General features: G+C 34.7%; 1 protein-coding gene across 2 annotated transcripts; it reads right to left on the minus strand.

Moving 5' to 3' along the window:
• Nucleotides 1–334: 334 nt before the first annotated feature.
• LOC127863205 (uncharacterized) lies at nt 335–8,601 on the minus strand. Of its 2 annotated transcripts, none has more exons than XM_052402593.1 (9): nt 8,405–8,601; nt 6,747–8,177; nt 6,340–6,453; nt 5,465–5,617; nt 4,121–4,342; nt 3,065–3,177; nt 2,122–2,264; nt 1,573–1,676; nt 335–1,200 (listed from the first exon to the last, which is right to left on the minus strand). In XM_052402593.1, the coding sequence occupies exons 2-9, from the start codon at nt 7,501–7,503 to the stop codon at nt 377–379; spliced, it is 2,430 nt and encodes an 809-aa protein (XP_052258553.1). In that variant the 5' UTR covers nt 7,504–8,177; nt 8,405–8,601; the 3' UTR covers nt 335–376. The 2 variants fall into 2 exon arrangements, with proteins under 2 accessions (XP_052258553.1, XP_052258554.1); XM_052402594.1 differs by having other exon boundaries at nt 8,482–8,592.
• Nucleotides 8,602–13,176: the final 4,575 nt, after the last annotated feature.

The following is a 13,176-nucleotide window of genomic DNA, read 5'->3' on the forward strand; positions in this document are numbered from 1 at the left end:
TAAGGACCTGTCCCGAGACAGCGAACTGGACATTGCTTACGCTTTGAATGTGCAGAGTACATGTTTTTGTCACATCTTACATAATGACTTAATGTTCACCGAACGTGTGTCGACGTACGAAAAGTATTATGTAAACTGAAACCTAAAATGTGTTAAACTCTACACGTTATCACAATAAATAGTGAATTCCTAAATAAATAGATTGTTTAATACTTATATTCAATTCACTAAAATAAAGCATGCGTTGTATTAAGCTCTTGCATTTTTAAAGTCATAGCATTATTGGTTTTGCTTCGTTTATTATGCATCACCGTTACTATAACATCTAACTACGGTACTTTCATTTTTATTGCATGATCTATAAAAGTCAAATCATTTAAATCACTGTCTTTGTGTTTGTAACCTTGTCGAGGGTGTGAGGCATCGCCTTCTGCTTGCACTCAATGTCCGTCAGCTGTTGCCGTATTTTAACCACCTGGCCTTCATTGCAATCGCACGTGTACAGGTGTTCCAGCCTTAACAGTTCCGTCTTGATCTTTGTCAACGTATCCCTGACCTTTGCATGGTCGCCCATTGCCTCGTACACCTTTGCGAGGCAATTGTAACACTCAGTCAAAATATTGGTTTGCGGACGCTGCTTTATGAGATCATCACTATAGGAAAGCACACTTTTCCCAGTTTTAATACATTGAGAAGTGTCCCCTTTTTTAACGGCCACTTTCATCAAGTGAACCAAGCTTTCCACGTGGTTGGTTTTTCCAGACGCCACGTCCTCGCGTCCCCATGCCGCTTTCTCGAACATTTCACCTGCTTTGTCCATATTACCCTGTTGGAAATACAACTTTCCCCTCGTGTCATTCAAATACGCAATAAGGTAGAGCTGCGGAAACCGTTGCTTTGATAAAATTTCTTTTGCTTCGACTAAAGCATTTAATGCCACATCTAACGTGCCAACGTCCAGGTATGCGTTCGCAACATTCGTCAACAAAGCAACGCGAGAAAGATCTGGAGCTTTGGATTTGTTCATTATTTCAAGGCCTTCTTTAAAGTATTTCAAGGCCAACCTACTGTCGCCCTTCTGGTCATACATGATTCCAATGTTGTTCAATGTCGTTCCGACATCCGGGTGATTTTCGCCTTGCATTTTCCGTCGACGTTTGAGGGAAACGAAATGGTATTTCTCAGCATCTTCGAATCGTCCTGTTCAGGATGAGATACAGTAATTTAGTTCAAAGTAGGAATACATTTTAAATAAAACTTAATGAGAAATTCAATCTAAAAGGTATTTTTGAATTAGGAAAAAACACTAAACTTAAATTATATTGTATTTACTATTTATTATTCAACTTATTTATCGAAAACGTTTATCATTTAAGGCAGATGCACTGTTAATACTCTGATTTATCAGACTAAATCGAGAAGTTTGGCAATCGACCGATAGTGGATGATTCGATGAAAAAACTAATAGCATTCAAAACAAATTAATAAATCAACATAATAAAATCAATTTCAAGCAGTCATTGTATTGTTCGTAATCAATGATGTATCGAACGTAATCAAAGTACTCCTGACCTAACTTGGTAAGCGTACATCCCATACTGGTTAACGCCTGAAGAGCTATTAACTCGAATGGCTTCCCAGATTCCAGCGAAATGGCCAACGACTTCTTTAAATGACTGTATAAATCATTAAATCTTATTAGTTTTGAACGAAAGTCTTTAATTGTTGGCTCAACAAACCAACAAAACTATTTTATAATACATACAAAATATTCAGACGTGGTTAAGTAAATGGTACGATGAGTAAGGTAAACTTGATTTGACTGTAAAAAACTGTATGACGTATAAACAAGTGCAAATTCAAATACAGATATATATCTTATTCGGTTTTGAATAGGGTATTTAACAATCAATGAAATACTAACTAAATTTATAATCAGTGGCGTATGGTGTATCACAATTTAAAAAACATCTATACACAAAACATACGAATCCTGTAACACGAATTTCGTTTTTTAAACTTTTTAGCTGATATTGATGTGTATGGAATTAATGATTCTAGTCATTACTGGAAACAAAAGAAGCAAGTTCGTTACATATACATATTGAAAATAATGAGTACGTTATAGCGTCTTCGTTTCGCTCCTGTAACATGAGGTTGGATCCGATGCGCTGATGCACAGTTGCCAGTTGTAACGACTTTTCAGCGTCTTTTAATATGCTTAACGCTGCGCTGTATTTGGTGTGACCCTCTTTGAATTTTGCCTGAAAATGAAATTAAAACGTATTAATTAACAATTTTACAAAACATTTAGTGTTAACTACGGGTCAAAATTATATAATTAGTCAGTATAAACTTGGTTATATGTATACATGTTAATATAAATATTTCTGTATAAAATACGTTTAGCCAGTTGACAGAAACTTATAGCTCAACCTGTCGATTCTTTTTTCTAGAGGGTGTCCAAAGGGCTGTAGTAAATCGATAAAACATGATGCGACAATGGGCTATCCATTTTAATGAAATATAAACTCATTATTGGCCAATAACAATCTTGAGTGACAAGTACGAGTATCTACTAGTCAAACAGAATCGTATCAATATTTAGGCTTCCCATAACCACGTGATCCTCGTAATGCGAACATGGGTCTAATGTCGGATGCGACCAGCGTAGCATCCGCAAAAACTGGTCCGGAATAACCATGTCCGCTATAAAGTCGCGCAAGGTTTTATGACCTTATTAGTGGACACGGTAACTCCAGACCAAGATTTGCGTATGCGCTGGTTGGTTTTGAGATATGCTGGCGTGTGGCATTAGACCTATTTTCGCATGACGCGGCCCATATATAACATTAATGTTTAGTCAATTGTACAGGAATTAGTGTACAAGTTTCAAAGAACCTTATATCATGTTGATATAACGATACACGAATTTGTGTGCAGGAATCCAGTTAGCATATACAACATATAAATGGTAGTGTAGATAAGTGAACATAAATTAATGAACATAATCCTCATTTCCAGCTTTTTATCTAGGTTCATCATTCCATATATTTAACATTACCTTGACATATGTGTACAGGCTTCCCACGGCAATATCTACTACAGCTTTGTCCGTTTCTTTACCGTATCGGTCTGCTGCACGATGACATTGACTGTAGAAATCCTCCGAGTTTCCTGAAAATGATTAATATTAATGTAAAAACAATATTAAATACCGTAACTATAAAAAGTAAAACAATATGCGGAACGTATCTTGCGGGCTAATATGATCCTATCGGTTAGCCGATTTTACATATATGAAAAGAAAAAGATCATGAGGTTTCAATTGAACACAATGGTGTCTACATTCTTAGCAAACGGTGATAAATAAAATTAAGCCATAAATAAACGCAAGAATCGAACATTATGATAATTAAACGCAGTACGGAATTAGGATAATTGAAATATCGATTGCAACTGAAACTCTACTGTAGATTAGATTGATTACACTATTGAGATTTAACAGGAATAAAATTAAAAACATTATTTAACGACACGCTTACCTCAATGACACCAATGCTTATAACAATAAATTTACAACGATATGCACTTACATTTGTTTTGTTTTTGTCATCCTTTAATTTAATTTTATTTTGAAACACAATATTTTTGGATACGTGTGTATCGAATGTTAACCATTCTGACCATAAACACGATTTACGAAATCGAATGACAGGTCGGAGCGATTCATTTTATACCTATCGAAGTTTCCAATTTTGCATGATAAACACACAGTCTGAAATACGTATGGTTCGATGTTGTGTTTTTTTTTCAATTTATAACTGTTAAATTATCCACCACGCCAGATTTTTTGTCCCTTAAATGAGAGTCTAGCTTAAACTGGTGTTTTATCACAGAATTTACGTCAAACTGGATGCGTCATAAATTGCGTAATTGGTCTACGCCAAAAAGCGATAATTGGTCTAGTGCTGCTTACGGCCTGTCCGCTGATGAGACAATGGAACTTTGCAAATGTTAAGGCTGGTAAGCAGCTACGGTGGACACATATGGCATGAGCGCATTTTCGCATGATGACGCGGCTCATTTGTGGCCAACTCGGATCAGTATATTGCTTTACCTGTGAGATATTGCTCAATAAACCCCGTGGACTCAGTAGCCATCCGAATAAAGAACGTGTAAGTGTCCTGTGTTGTGTATTGTATCTCCAACAACAGCTTCTGTAGGTTCGGCTGCTCGAAAGCAAAGTCCGCCAAGGCGCTCGCATACTCCTGTGACGTATAACGTCGAGATATGCTCGTCATTACCTCGGTGAATGTTTGGCAGAAACGCTTGCGGATTTCTGGAAAAGTTTGAGACTTTTTAATAAGGTTTGTCAAAACAATGTCCAGGCCGTTGCCTGGGAAGAACCAGTACTTCGTGTATTAAGAGCTTAAAATCTTGCTTACTTCATCAGAGTGGGGATCGAACCCGGAACCTCAAGATCTCTAGGCGAACACTTTGTCCACCACGACACCGCGACCTTTTTGACTAGTTTAACCCATTATTCGTTTAAGCAAGCTTTCTTGATACACATTGTATTCAATATCTATTGAAATCCCTGTTTACCAAATTTCGTTACTCAATGAAATATATCAGTGAACCCATTTTGCTATGCATATTGCATTAAAATTGTCAATCCTATGAATTATGTTTAAAAAACGGTAATATATATATATACATTTGCACGATTATTAAATTCATTGTATCAGTGTTAATCATTAGCAAAAAAAAAACAATTGTTGTGTAGTCATTCAGCCTTTTAAGTCATGTATGTACAGGTCAAAGAAACACAACGCATTCGGATGGGACTATTTCTGTTCGGTAAATATGCTGGAGGAATATGAACTTTAGGCAAAGGCAAAGGCCCCGAAAACAAGTAATTATTGGTCCCAATACCCACACAATTGCATGACATGATAAGAACATTATGTATGGGCATTGAAGCAACTTTAAAGCCCATATAACGCTTAAAATCAACGAATATTTCGTAACATATTTCGTAAAATAAAGTTAACACATAAACAATCAGTGTTCCTTATAGCACTTGCCAACATTTCAACGCTAGATGTGGTCTGGTAAAGATATATAATGCTCGTTTTTATTTTTTGTTCCACAATACATTCCATTTTAATTTCCCGCAACGATATTAATTCATACGACACATGAACACTAAATTGGTCTATGAACATGTGTTCAATATATTGTACCACAATAAAAAATAAAAAAGAGCATTTTGTATCTTGTTAAATCTATGTTACCAGAGCAAATCTAGAGTTGATATTTCGGCTATTTCTATAAGGAACACTGGTTGTTTATGTGTTAACTTTATTTTACGAAATAGTTTACCACATATTCGTTGATTGTGAACGTTTTAAGGGTTCAACGTTCGATACAAAAGGCAATGTAAATATATTTTTGTTACCTGGAATGTGCCGCAAAGCGAAAAACGTTTTGAGACACTCCCGCAAGATTCCCTGTATGTTAAATCGCCTATTCGAGGGATCATAGGTAATGAAGTGACGCCTAAGTTTAGGGACCAGCACTCGGTCCTTCACCACCGCTACCGTCGGATAATCTGCGGTAGAAGTTGAGTGCATTTGATTTTTGAATATACTTAACATACATATTGAAAAGAAATCTTGAAATGACATGTAACTTGTTCGTAGACTTTTCGATGGACGAGATCATGAACTAGTAAATACAAGTTTCATATTTCCACAACGTGAAACCATTCTTCGACGCCGCAAAAAAGATCATTAACTGTTCCTAACATATCGTTTCATATTGGCCTTTCCCACATGAAGCATCAGACACCAATATAACTTACTCGGACATGTTGATTGCTATCATCAGGAGCCGAAATGTATCGAGATCCTCGACATTTATTGATATCACACTAAAGAGAACACAAAGCATAAGATTTACCTTTATCAGCAGAGCCTTGGGTAATTAAATATGAACACAAAAATGTCAACATTTAATGCATACTATATGGCTATGAGTGACCATGGGTTTAAAAAAAGAGTTTAGATGTTTGAAAGGCCAACTATGACAAGGTTAGGTTCACCAATAACTTGGTAGCGATTTGCCTGGTCACCATTGAACTGGTTTGAAATAAAGTTCATCTCAACTTTCTGAAGTTAAAAGGCCAACTGCGTTTTTGCGTCATGTATAGTTTAAATGTAACGAATAAATGATCTGGAGTTTCTTCATTTAACGAGCCTGCAATATTGTCAAACTTTTCTAAAGCACGTGGTTAAATGACCAACTTTGCATTTGGCTTAACGTAAAACTTACCAAGTAGCGATCTGGCCTCTTCTGCAGTAAATGAGCCTGGTATATAATCCAAGACTAAGAACCGTCTCTGCAGCACGGGGCTCAGGCGATTGATGAATAGCCGATACACGTCAGCTGCAATAGTGATTCTAAAATATGTAATGCTTGAGCTAGATACCTGAAATACCGATAGGGATATACATTAAATCATTCCTGAATGGTGCACATTTAAGCAGGCGAATATGCATACAGTCTATCAAAATCACAGCTAGATTTTGGTCCATTAAAATCAAATAATTCAATGCACAATGTTCTCAACCACTAACATTCATTTGTTAGCAAAATACACCGGTACAGTCAACTGATGGCAAAACTAATCTCATCGATAAATTAAATTTACCATAGCATGACGTTACTCAAGCACCTACCAACTCTGTCTTTCCCCGGATAAAACTCTCGACTAAGGACCTTCAGTCTGTATTCCGCTAGCAGTTGCGCCATGTCCTTCGGCGTCAACATGCCTCCGTCGCCTCGAAGCTCGGACGTTATCATGAGAATCAGAAGCGGCAACCCTTCACTAAGTTCTACAATAGGGTACAAGTATTCGCCGTAGTCCACACCGGGCGATTCGGCTCTTAGTAATTCCGATGTCTCTGTTGGCTTGAGCGGTTGAAGCTCACACACGTAATAGATACGCCGCAAACTTTCCAGCTCAAACTTCGTTGTAGAAGTCAAAATAACTTTTATATTGTTCTGTTTCAAAAGGGCAACACACAGCTTGTGTAGAGGTTCGCGATTTTCGGCTTCATTGTCAATAAAGTATTCGCCATTGTCAAAAAAGAATACGTATTGCGTTTGTCTAGTGGAAACAGCACAGAAAAGCATGCTTTCCCACGACTTGACATCGTTTGGATGAGATTGAACAGAAACAGTCAATTGGGCGCATATATTGACGTACATTGCGACTAGGTCGCTGGTCTTCTTCAAGTTAACGTAGACTAGTTCATCATATTGGCCCGAGACACTAGCCAAAAACTCCTTCGCTAGCCTTGATGTACCAACAGATCGCATCCCGAAAATTCCGAACATTCTTTGTTTTTTGTTCCAGGCAGCTTGCAAATCGCGAAGTTCATCTTTCCGGCCGACGAACTGGGCCTCAAAGTAGGTTTCTATTCCGAGGTCCATTGTTAAAGTACTGTTGATATGCTTTGATACAGAAGAAAAAGCTAAACGACCTACTTATCAAAGTTTTCTTCCATGAAATAATGAAACTTACCGCGGTGTAAATTAAGGCGAAACATTAGTAATTCATATCTCTTAAAGCATTGTTATTGAATCTTAGATATTGTCGGTAACGGAATCAGCCATACATTAACTCGCTTTGAATTCGTAGTAGTCCTTGTCTTCCTTTGAATTCTAAACAGTCATTAGCCCCTTTTGAGAACGAATGTGTCAATATTTCCCCTTTAAGTCCAACTCATCATTATATCCCTTCACATTCCAACTAGTAATTATCTTCCTTTGAATTATAAAGAGTCATTTAGGTTTTTTCATTAAAAAGAGCCATCATCTTCCTTTACATTTTGAAGTGTCATGATCACTTTTGTAATCCAGCTAATCATTATCTGCTGTTGACTTATTAGGAATAATTGTCTCCCTTTGGATTCTAATAATTGTCTCCCTTTGGATTCTAACGAATCATTATCACCTGTTGATGTCTTACAGTTCATTGCCCCCACTTGAATTTAACGAATCACTATCTCTCTTTTAATTCCAACGAGTCGTGGTTTGTGTCGACCGTTCGTTCACGAAACAAATTCTTCGTCCAATCGGACAATTTTACTTGATGTTTTGCACATCTGAAAATAAAAGAAAAAATAAATCTTAAAATGAAAAAAAACAACAGTTTATAGCCGTACGAGTACGAATCTGCTATCTGTTAAAAGTATCACGTTATAAGTAAGACCTAATATAACATATTAAAATGTAAATACGGGTAAAAGAATGCAAACAAAAAGGATGAACTTAGTTATTAAAATTCCCGTAAAAAACACAACATTGTATATAGTATAAATATACTTAGTACCTTGTATACACATTCCTTATGTTCCATCTTCTTCTATGTCAATGAAATCGAAATATGTAAATTAAAAATACACTCACCATAAAGCTTCTAATTAAAAATTTAAAAATATTAATTTAAAAACCCAGTTTTCACATCTTGCCATGTTTAAACGCCTAGTTCATGTATTAAAATCGTCTGTTTATATCTTAATGTGTTAATACAGCTCAACTATCAATAAACGCACGTGATGGTTATGTCAGCTGCATTTGGTTTTACCAACGACACATGCGGAAGTTTATAGAATTTAAACCTCACATGACTTTTTTGTCTGTTTAACACTTCTGTAACTGGCTTGTTTTAAAAAGATAGACAAATTGTATTGCGTAAATGTTTATGTGTAAACAATTTGGATGTGTTCTGTCTGCATGAGATTCACATTAATATTTTTTCTTCAGCTTAAACACTTAAATATGTGTCAAATCTCAATAATAAGATTTTAGAGTTTTGGTGAGGGCAGATGTACAGGCGTTGCAACTATTGTACTTAATCCAAGTTTTAATAAGGATTCATTTCGAACTGGCCTATAGGGAAGACTATTGTATGTCGATTGATCTGTCCTTGATGTTAAATTTAGAATAGCAAATAAAAACGCTCCAATTATTGAGCATGACAGAAATTTTAGTTTTGAAATCGTGAATACACATTTAGTTACCAGTAGAAATGTTACTTTAATTGGATATTTTATTGGCGCTTTAAACATTCGTTTTGATACATTGGTGGTACTGAAGGATTAGTTGGTTTAAAAATACTATCACAAAGTATAACTTTTTTTTTTTATTTGATATTTATAGATATTTATGTCATAAAGACAAACGCTTCACATGGTAAAGGAAGTTAGATGCAGATGCAATTTTTTATAGGCTGTATATTAGGAAGATTTTACATCTGTAAATTATTACTGAAAAATGTTATAAATTGTACAAATATTACATTATTCAATTTCAGACCATGATTTAGTATTGCTAGAATTGAATATTAAATATACAACTAATGTTTGTTATTCATATTGAACATTTTATCTTTTCTTTTCGGAAGAAAGTGATAATATATAAAGGCTTGTCACCATAGGATGACATATGCCCCCTTTTCCCATATTTTTCGTAACCTAAACGCAAAGTGTTTTTCCACATTTTTCGAAACCTAAACGCAAAGTGTGACGGAATTTCAGACAGAGGGACGGACGGACAGACAGACAGACAGACGGACAATGCGATCACTATTTGTCCACCTGCGGGGGCATAAACATAATATTATTTTGCAATTATGTATGAAACTGATTAGATTACTTTAGAACATCAGGAAAATATGAAACTGTTAAAAATGTATTTGCTATTGTAAGAGTAAACAGATTTAAATATATAAATAAGATCGAATTAGATTAAACATGAATTTCTCCGATACTAATTACAAACCTAGAAACTAGACTGTAATGGCAGATACAATTACAGGGGAAATGTCTCAATCACAAAGACATATAGGATCTGATACGAGTTGTCATATCAGACCATATTTAATTAAACGAGTTCAGGAATTGTGTTAGTAAGCGAGCCTTTGGCGAACTTACTAACGAATTTCCTGGACGAGTTTAATAAAATATGGTATGATATGACAACGAGTGTTAGATCTTTTTTATAACATGCTTTTAAACTAAATGAAATACATCTTAATTGACCAAACACATGCGGATAGATCTAAAAGTTGTTTACTATCGTGACGTCATTTCATGTTGTAGAACTTCATTTCTACCAAATAAAGCCATGCGATTGGTTAGTTATTGATTCTGTAGCCAATGAAAAAGCTTTAAAATGTTGTATTACACATGTGTAATATAAAAAAAACGTAATGTATGTATTACACTGAAAACAAAGTATAGCATGTGATAAATGTTGATATGCACTAATATTTCACCAAGCCTTTTTTTTCACCGTTGTATATCAAGGATTTAGTGGAACATATTACAACAGCTTCACATTAAAATAAATACAACTTGGATGTGTCCCGTTATGCTTTTCTCGTGTTTCTTGCTTTGCTATGACAATTTCTGGGCCAGTGCTCGGTCAACTTTTCTTTCTAAATCTTTGCTCATGGGGACAATTGGTAATCGACAAAAGCAAGCATGCTGACAATAGGCATTAAAAAAAACGGTCTTCTATCAATCGACACAATTGTCGTATTTGGAATATTGTTTGTAAGCACTTTGATTCCTTGAATTTTAACAAAATACTCGAAATGAGAGAACTGGTAACTGTCGTATATTTGCACCGTGAACAGTAGGAATGAAAAAATAAAATCTGACCAACATCGTATGTATCATTATTCGAAGTACATGCATGGGACAGATGTTTTCTTTATTTGTTTTACTTTTTTAAATAGCATATTTGCTGTCTACACGTAGAAGTGAAAAAAAACATGACAGTAGTAAATGTTAAAAACAAATTGTGTCACAAATCTTTAGTTTAAGTTTAAGCATCTTAAGCCTTAGGATAATTGAACAATTTTAAGTCCTTTTTTTGAACCAGTACTTGATGTCTTTTGGGAGATATAAATAACGCTTCCATAGTGGTGATCGAACTCCTGACATCCCGGTCGTTAGTCGAACTTTATATCAACTACGCGCATTGATTATATTTGCAGATGTGCAATAATCTATCTAGATATGCAAACATTGTTACAATTTGTCAATTTTGGCATCGCATGAAATGTTAAGAGAACCCTCTTAATTCGGCCGTATTTTGTTCATTGTGGTTAGAATATCATCACAATTGTCTTGTATGTTTTTATAAATAAAGCACATTTTCTCAAAATCATATATTCTAAGTGTGTCCGTTATATCGAAATCAGTAACGATACAATACATAATTTCAAGTACAAATTGTCTCATACAAAATGACATCGGCTGCAAAATTTACACATTTATAATCAAAAGTGCAATCGTATCAAACATAAATTGTTTTTCTCTTCATCGAAAATCTCATTTTTCCACCGTGCAATCATATTCCAGAAATGTGCAGCGTAAAATTTATGATACGGTGTTAAGTTCAACATAAGGGAATTGGGATTAAAACGGATGCGACTGAAAATGCTGCAAAGTATATATTCGAAGATAATTTATATCCTGAAGTATTAAGTGGCCTGACAAAAATAATGAAGTAATCATTTGGTTTCAAATAGAAAGAACCAGGGCATTTTTGCATATGCGATGCAGTTATTACATAAATTATGGTCATATGTTAAAACGCGTCAAAAGTTTTTTTTTCAAGCAGGATTCAGTTCAATGAGTCGATAGACGGCTTAACAAAGTTACGCTTAATATCGAATCTTGGGCATACTTTACGATAATATATTGATGTTAGATTTTAAGTAAAAGTTTAAGATGAAGCGTCAACACATGCTTAACACATTTTAAACGTCGTGGTAGTAGTGAATGTGAGAAAATAAAAGTAAAAAAGATAAATACACTATTGGTAGGAAAAAGAGAAGGGACTACAACCAGACGCACAGATGGTCAAAACGACCAGGAGGTTTTTGTATTTTATCAAAATATTGGTATACAGTCAAGCAAAACAATATAATAGTAATACTTTATATTGGAAAAATTCATTAATACAACTGTTTGTATTTATTGGTAAAATACCAGATGTTCATATGGTACATCTAAGTTCTCTTGTGTATGACATATTGAAGTACAAAATGTAGTCTACCGAGCAACAAGAAAAGACTGAATTACATATTGCCACGAGGCACAATTTATACACGGTTGTATATACCAAAATATATTGTATTTAAATTGTTGTTGTTCTCTCAAGAGCCCAATCAAGCTCAACGTTACAAATAAACACTGTTTAAAAACCTTCTTACGGTTGATTAGGAAATCATTAACACCACTGAGGACCTTCCTGCTTGTTAATGACCAACTAGTCCGCTTTCATAGAGCGCAACTTGCGAACGGTCTTCAATTACACAAATCAAACTTGGTAGATCCTTGTTAATTTAATACATTATATGATTTAAGAAGAAGAATAAGTATAATGTAGAAAAGTTTTCAGTATAGATTTCGTTCGATTTACTAGGTGATACATTACCATTCATTATTTTTGCCACGAATCCTTTCAACAATATAATAAATCCTATCATAGATTTAAAGGGACTTGTTAACAAATTTTCGTATTTTGAAACATTTGATTAAATGCATTACCAATAAAATACATACTAATTTGAAAGCCTTAAATACTTATATTAGCTAGAAAAACTACAAAATTGATACAAAAGTTGACCGTCACAGGGATTTGAACACGGGGCCAATGGAAGATAAATCAAACGTGCTACAACGATAGTATTCAAGCTTTTGAAATTAACATCATATTAACAAGCCATGTCATTAATAACCAAGTTTGCTTAAAGATCGAGGAAAAACGTTACAACGCAGTATCAGTATATGGATTTCGAATAATTAATCATAAACGAACCAACATTGTTAGCATTTTTCCTACTCATGAATGTTATTTGAATTGTTGGAATATGATGCATACTGTGCCCAACATCTTCTTCAAATATTTTCAAAAGCATTCGAAAAATAATGAACACACGGGTGGAAACGTTAAAGTAAAGTTTCATAATTTAGCTGCAAAATACGCATCTTGTTTTGTTGTCGAGAAAGTGTATTGACAGTGCAATATATTTATATGTAACATAGTTCTTTTTCCAAAGATAATGCCTCAAATTATTCGATATTA

The sequence above is a fragment of the Dreissena polymorpha genome, unplaced genomic scaffold (assembly GCF_020536995.1).
Source record: "Dreissena polymorpha isolate Duluth1 unplaced genomic scaffold, UMN_Dpol_1.0 chrUn002, whole genome shotgun sequence".
Classification (NCBI taxonomy): Eukaryota; Metazoa; Mollusca; class Bivalvia; order Myida; family Dreissenidae; genus Dreissena; species Dreissena polymorpha.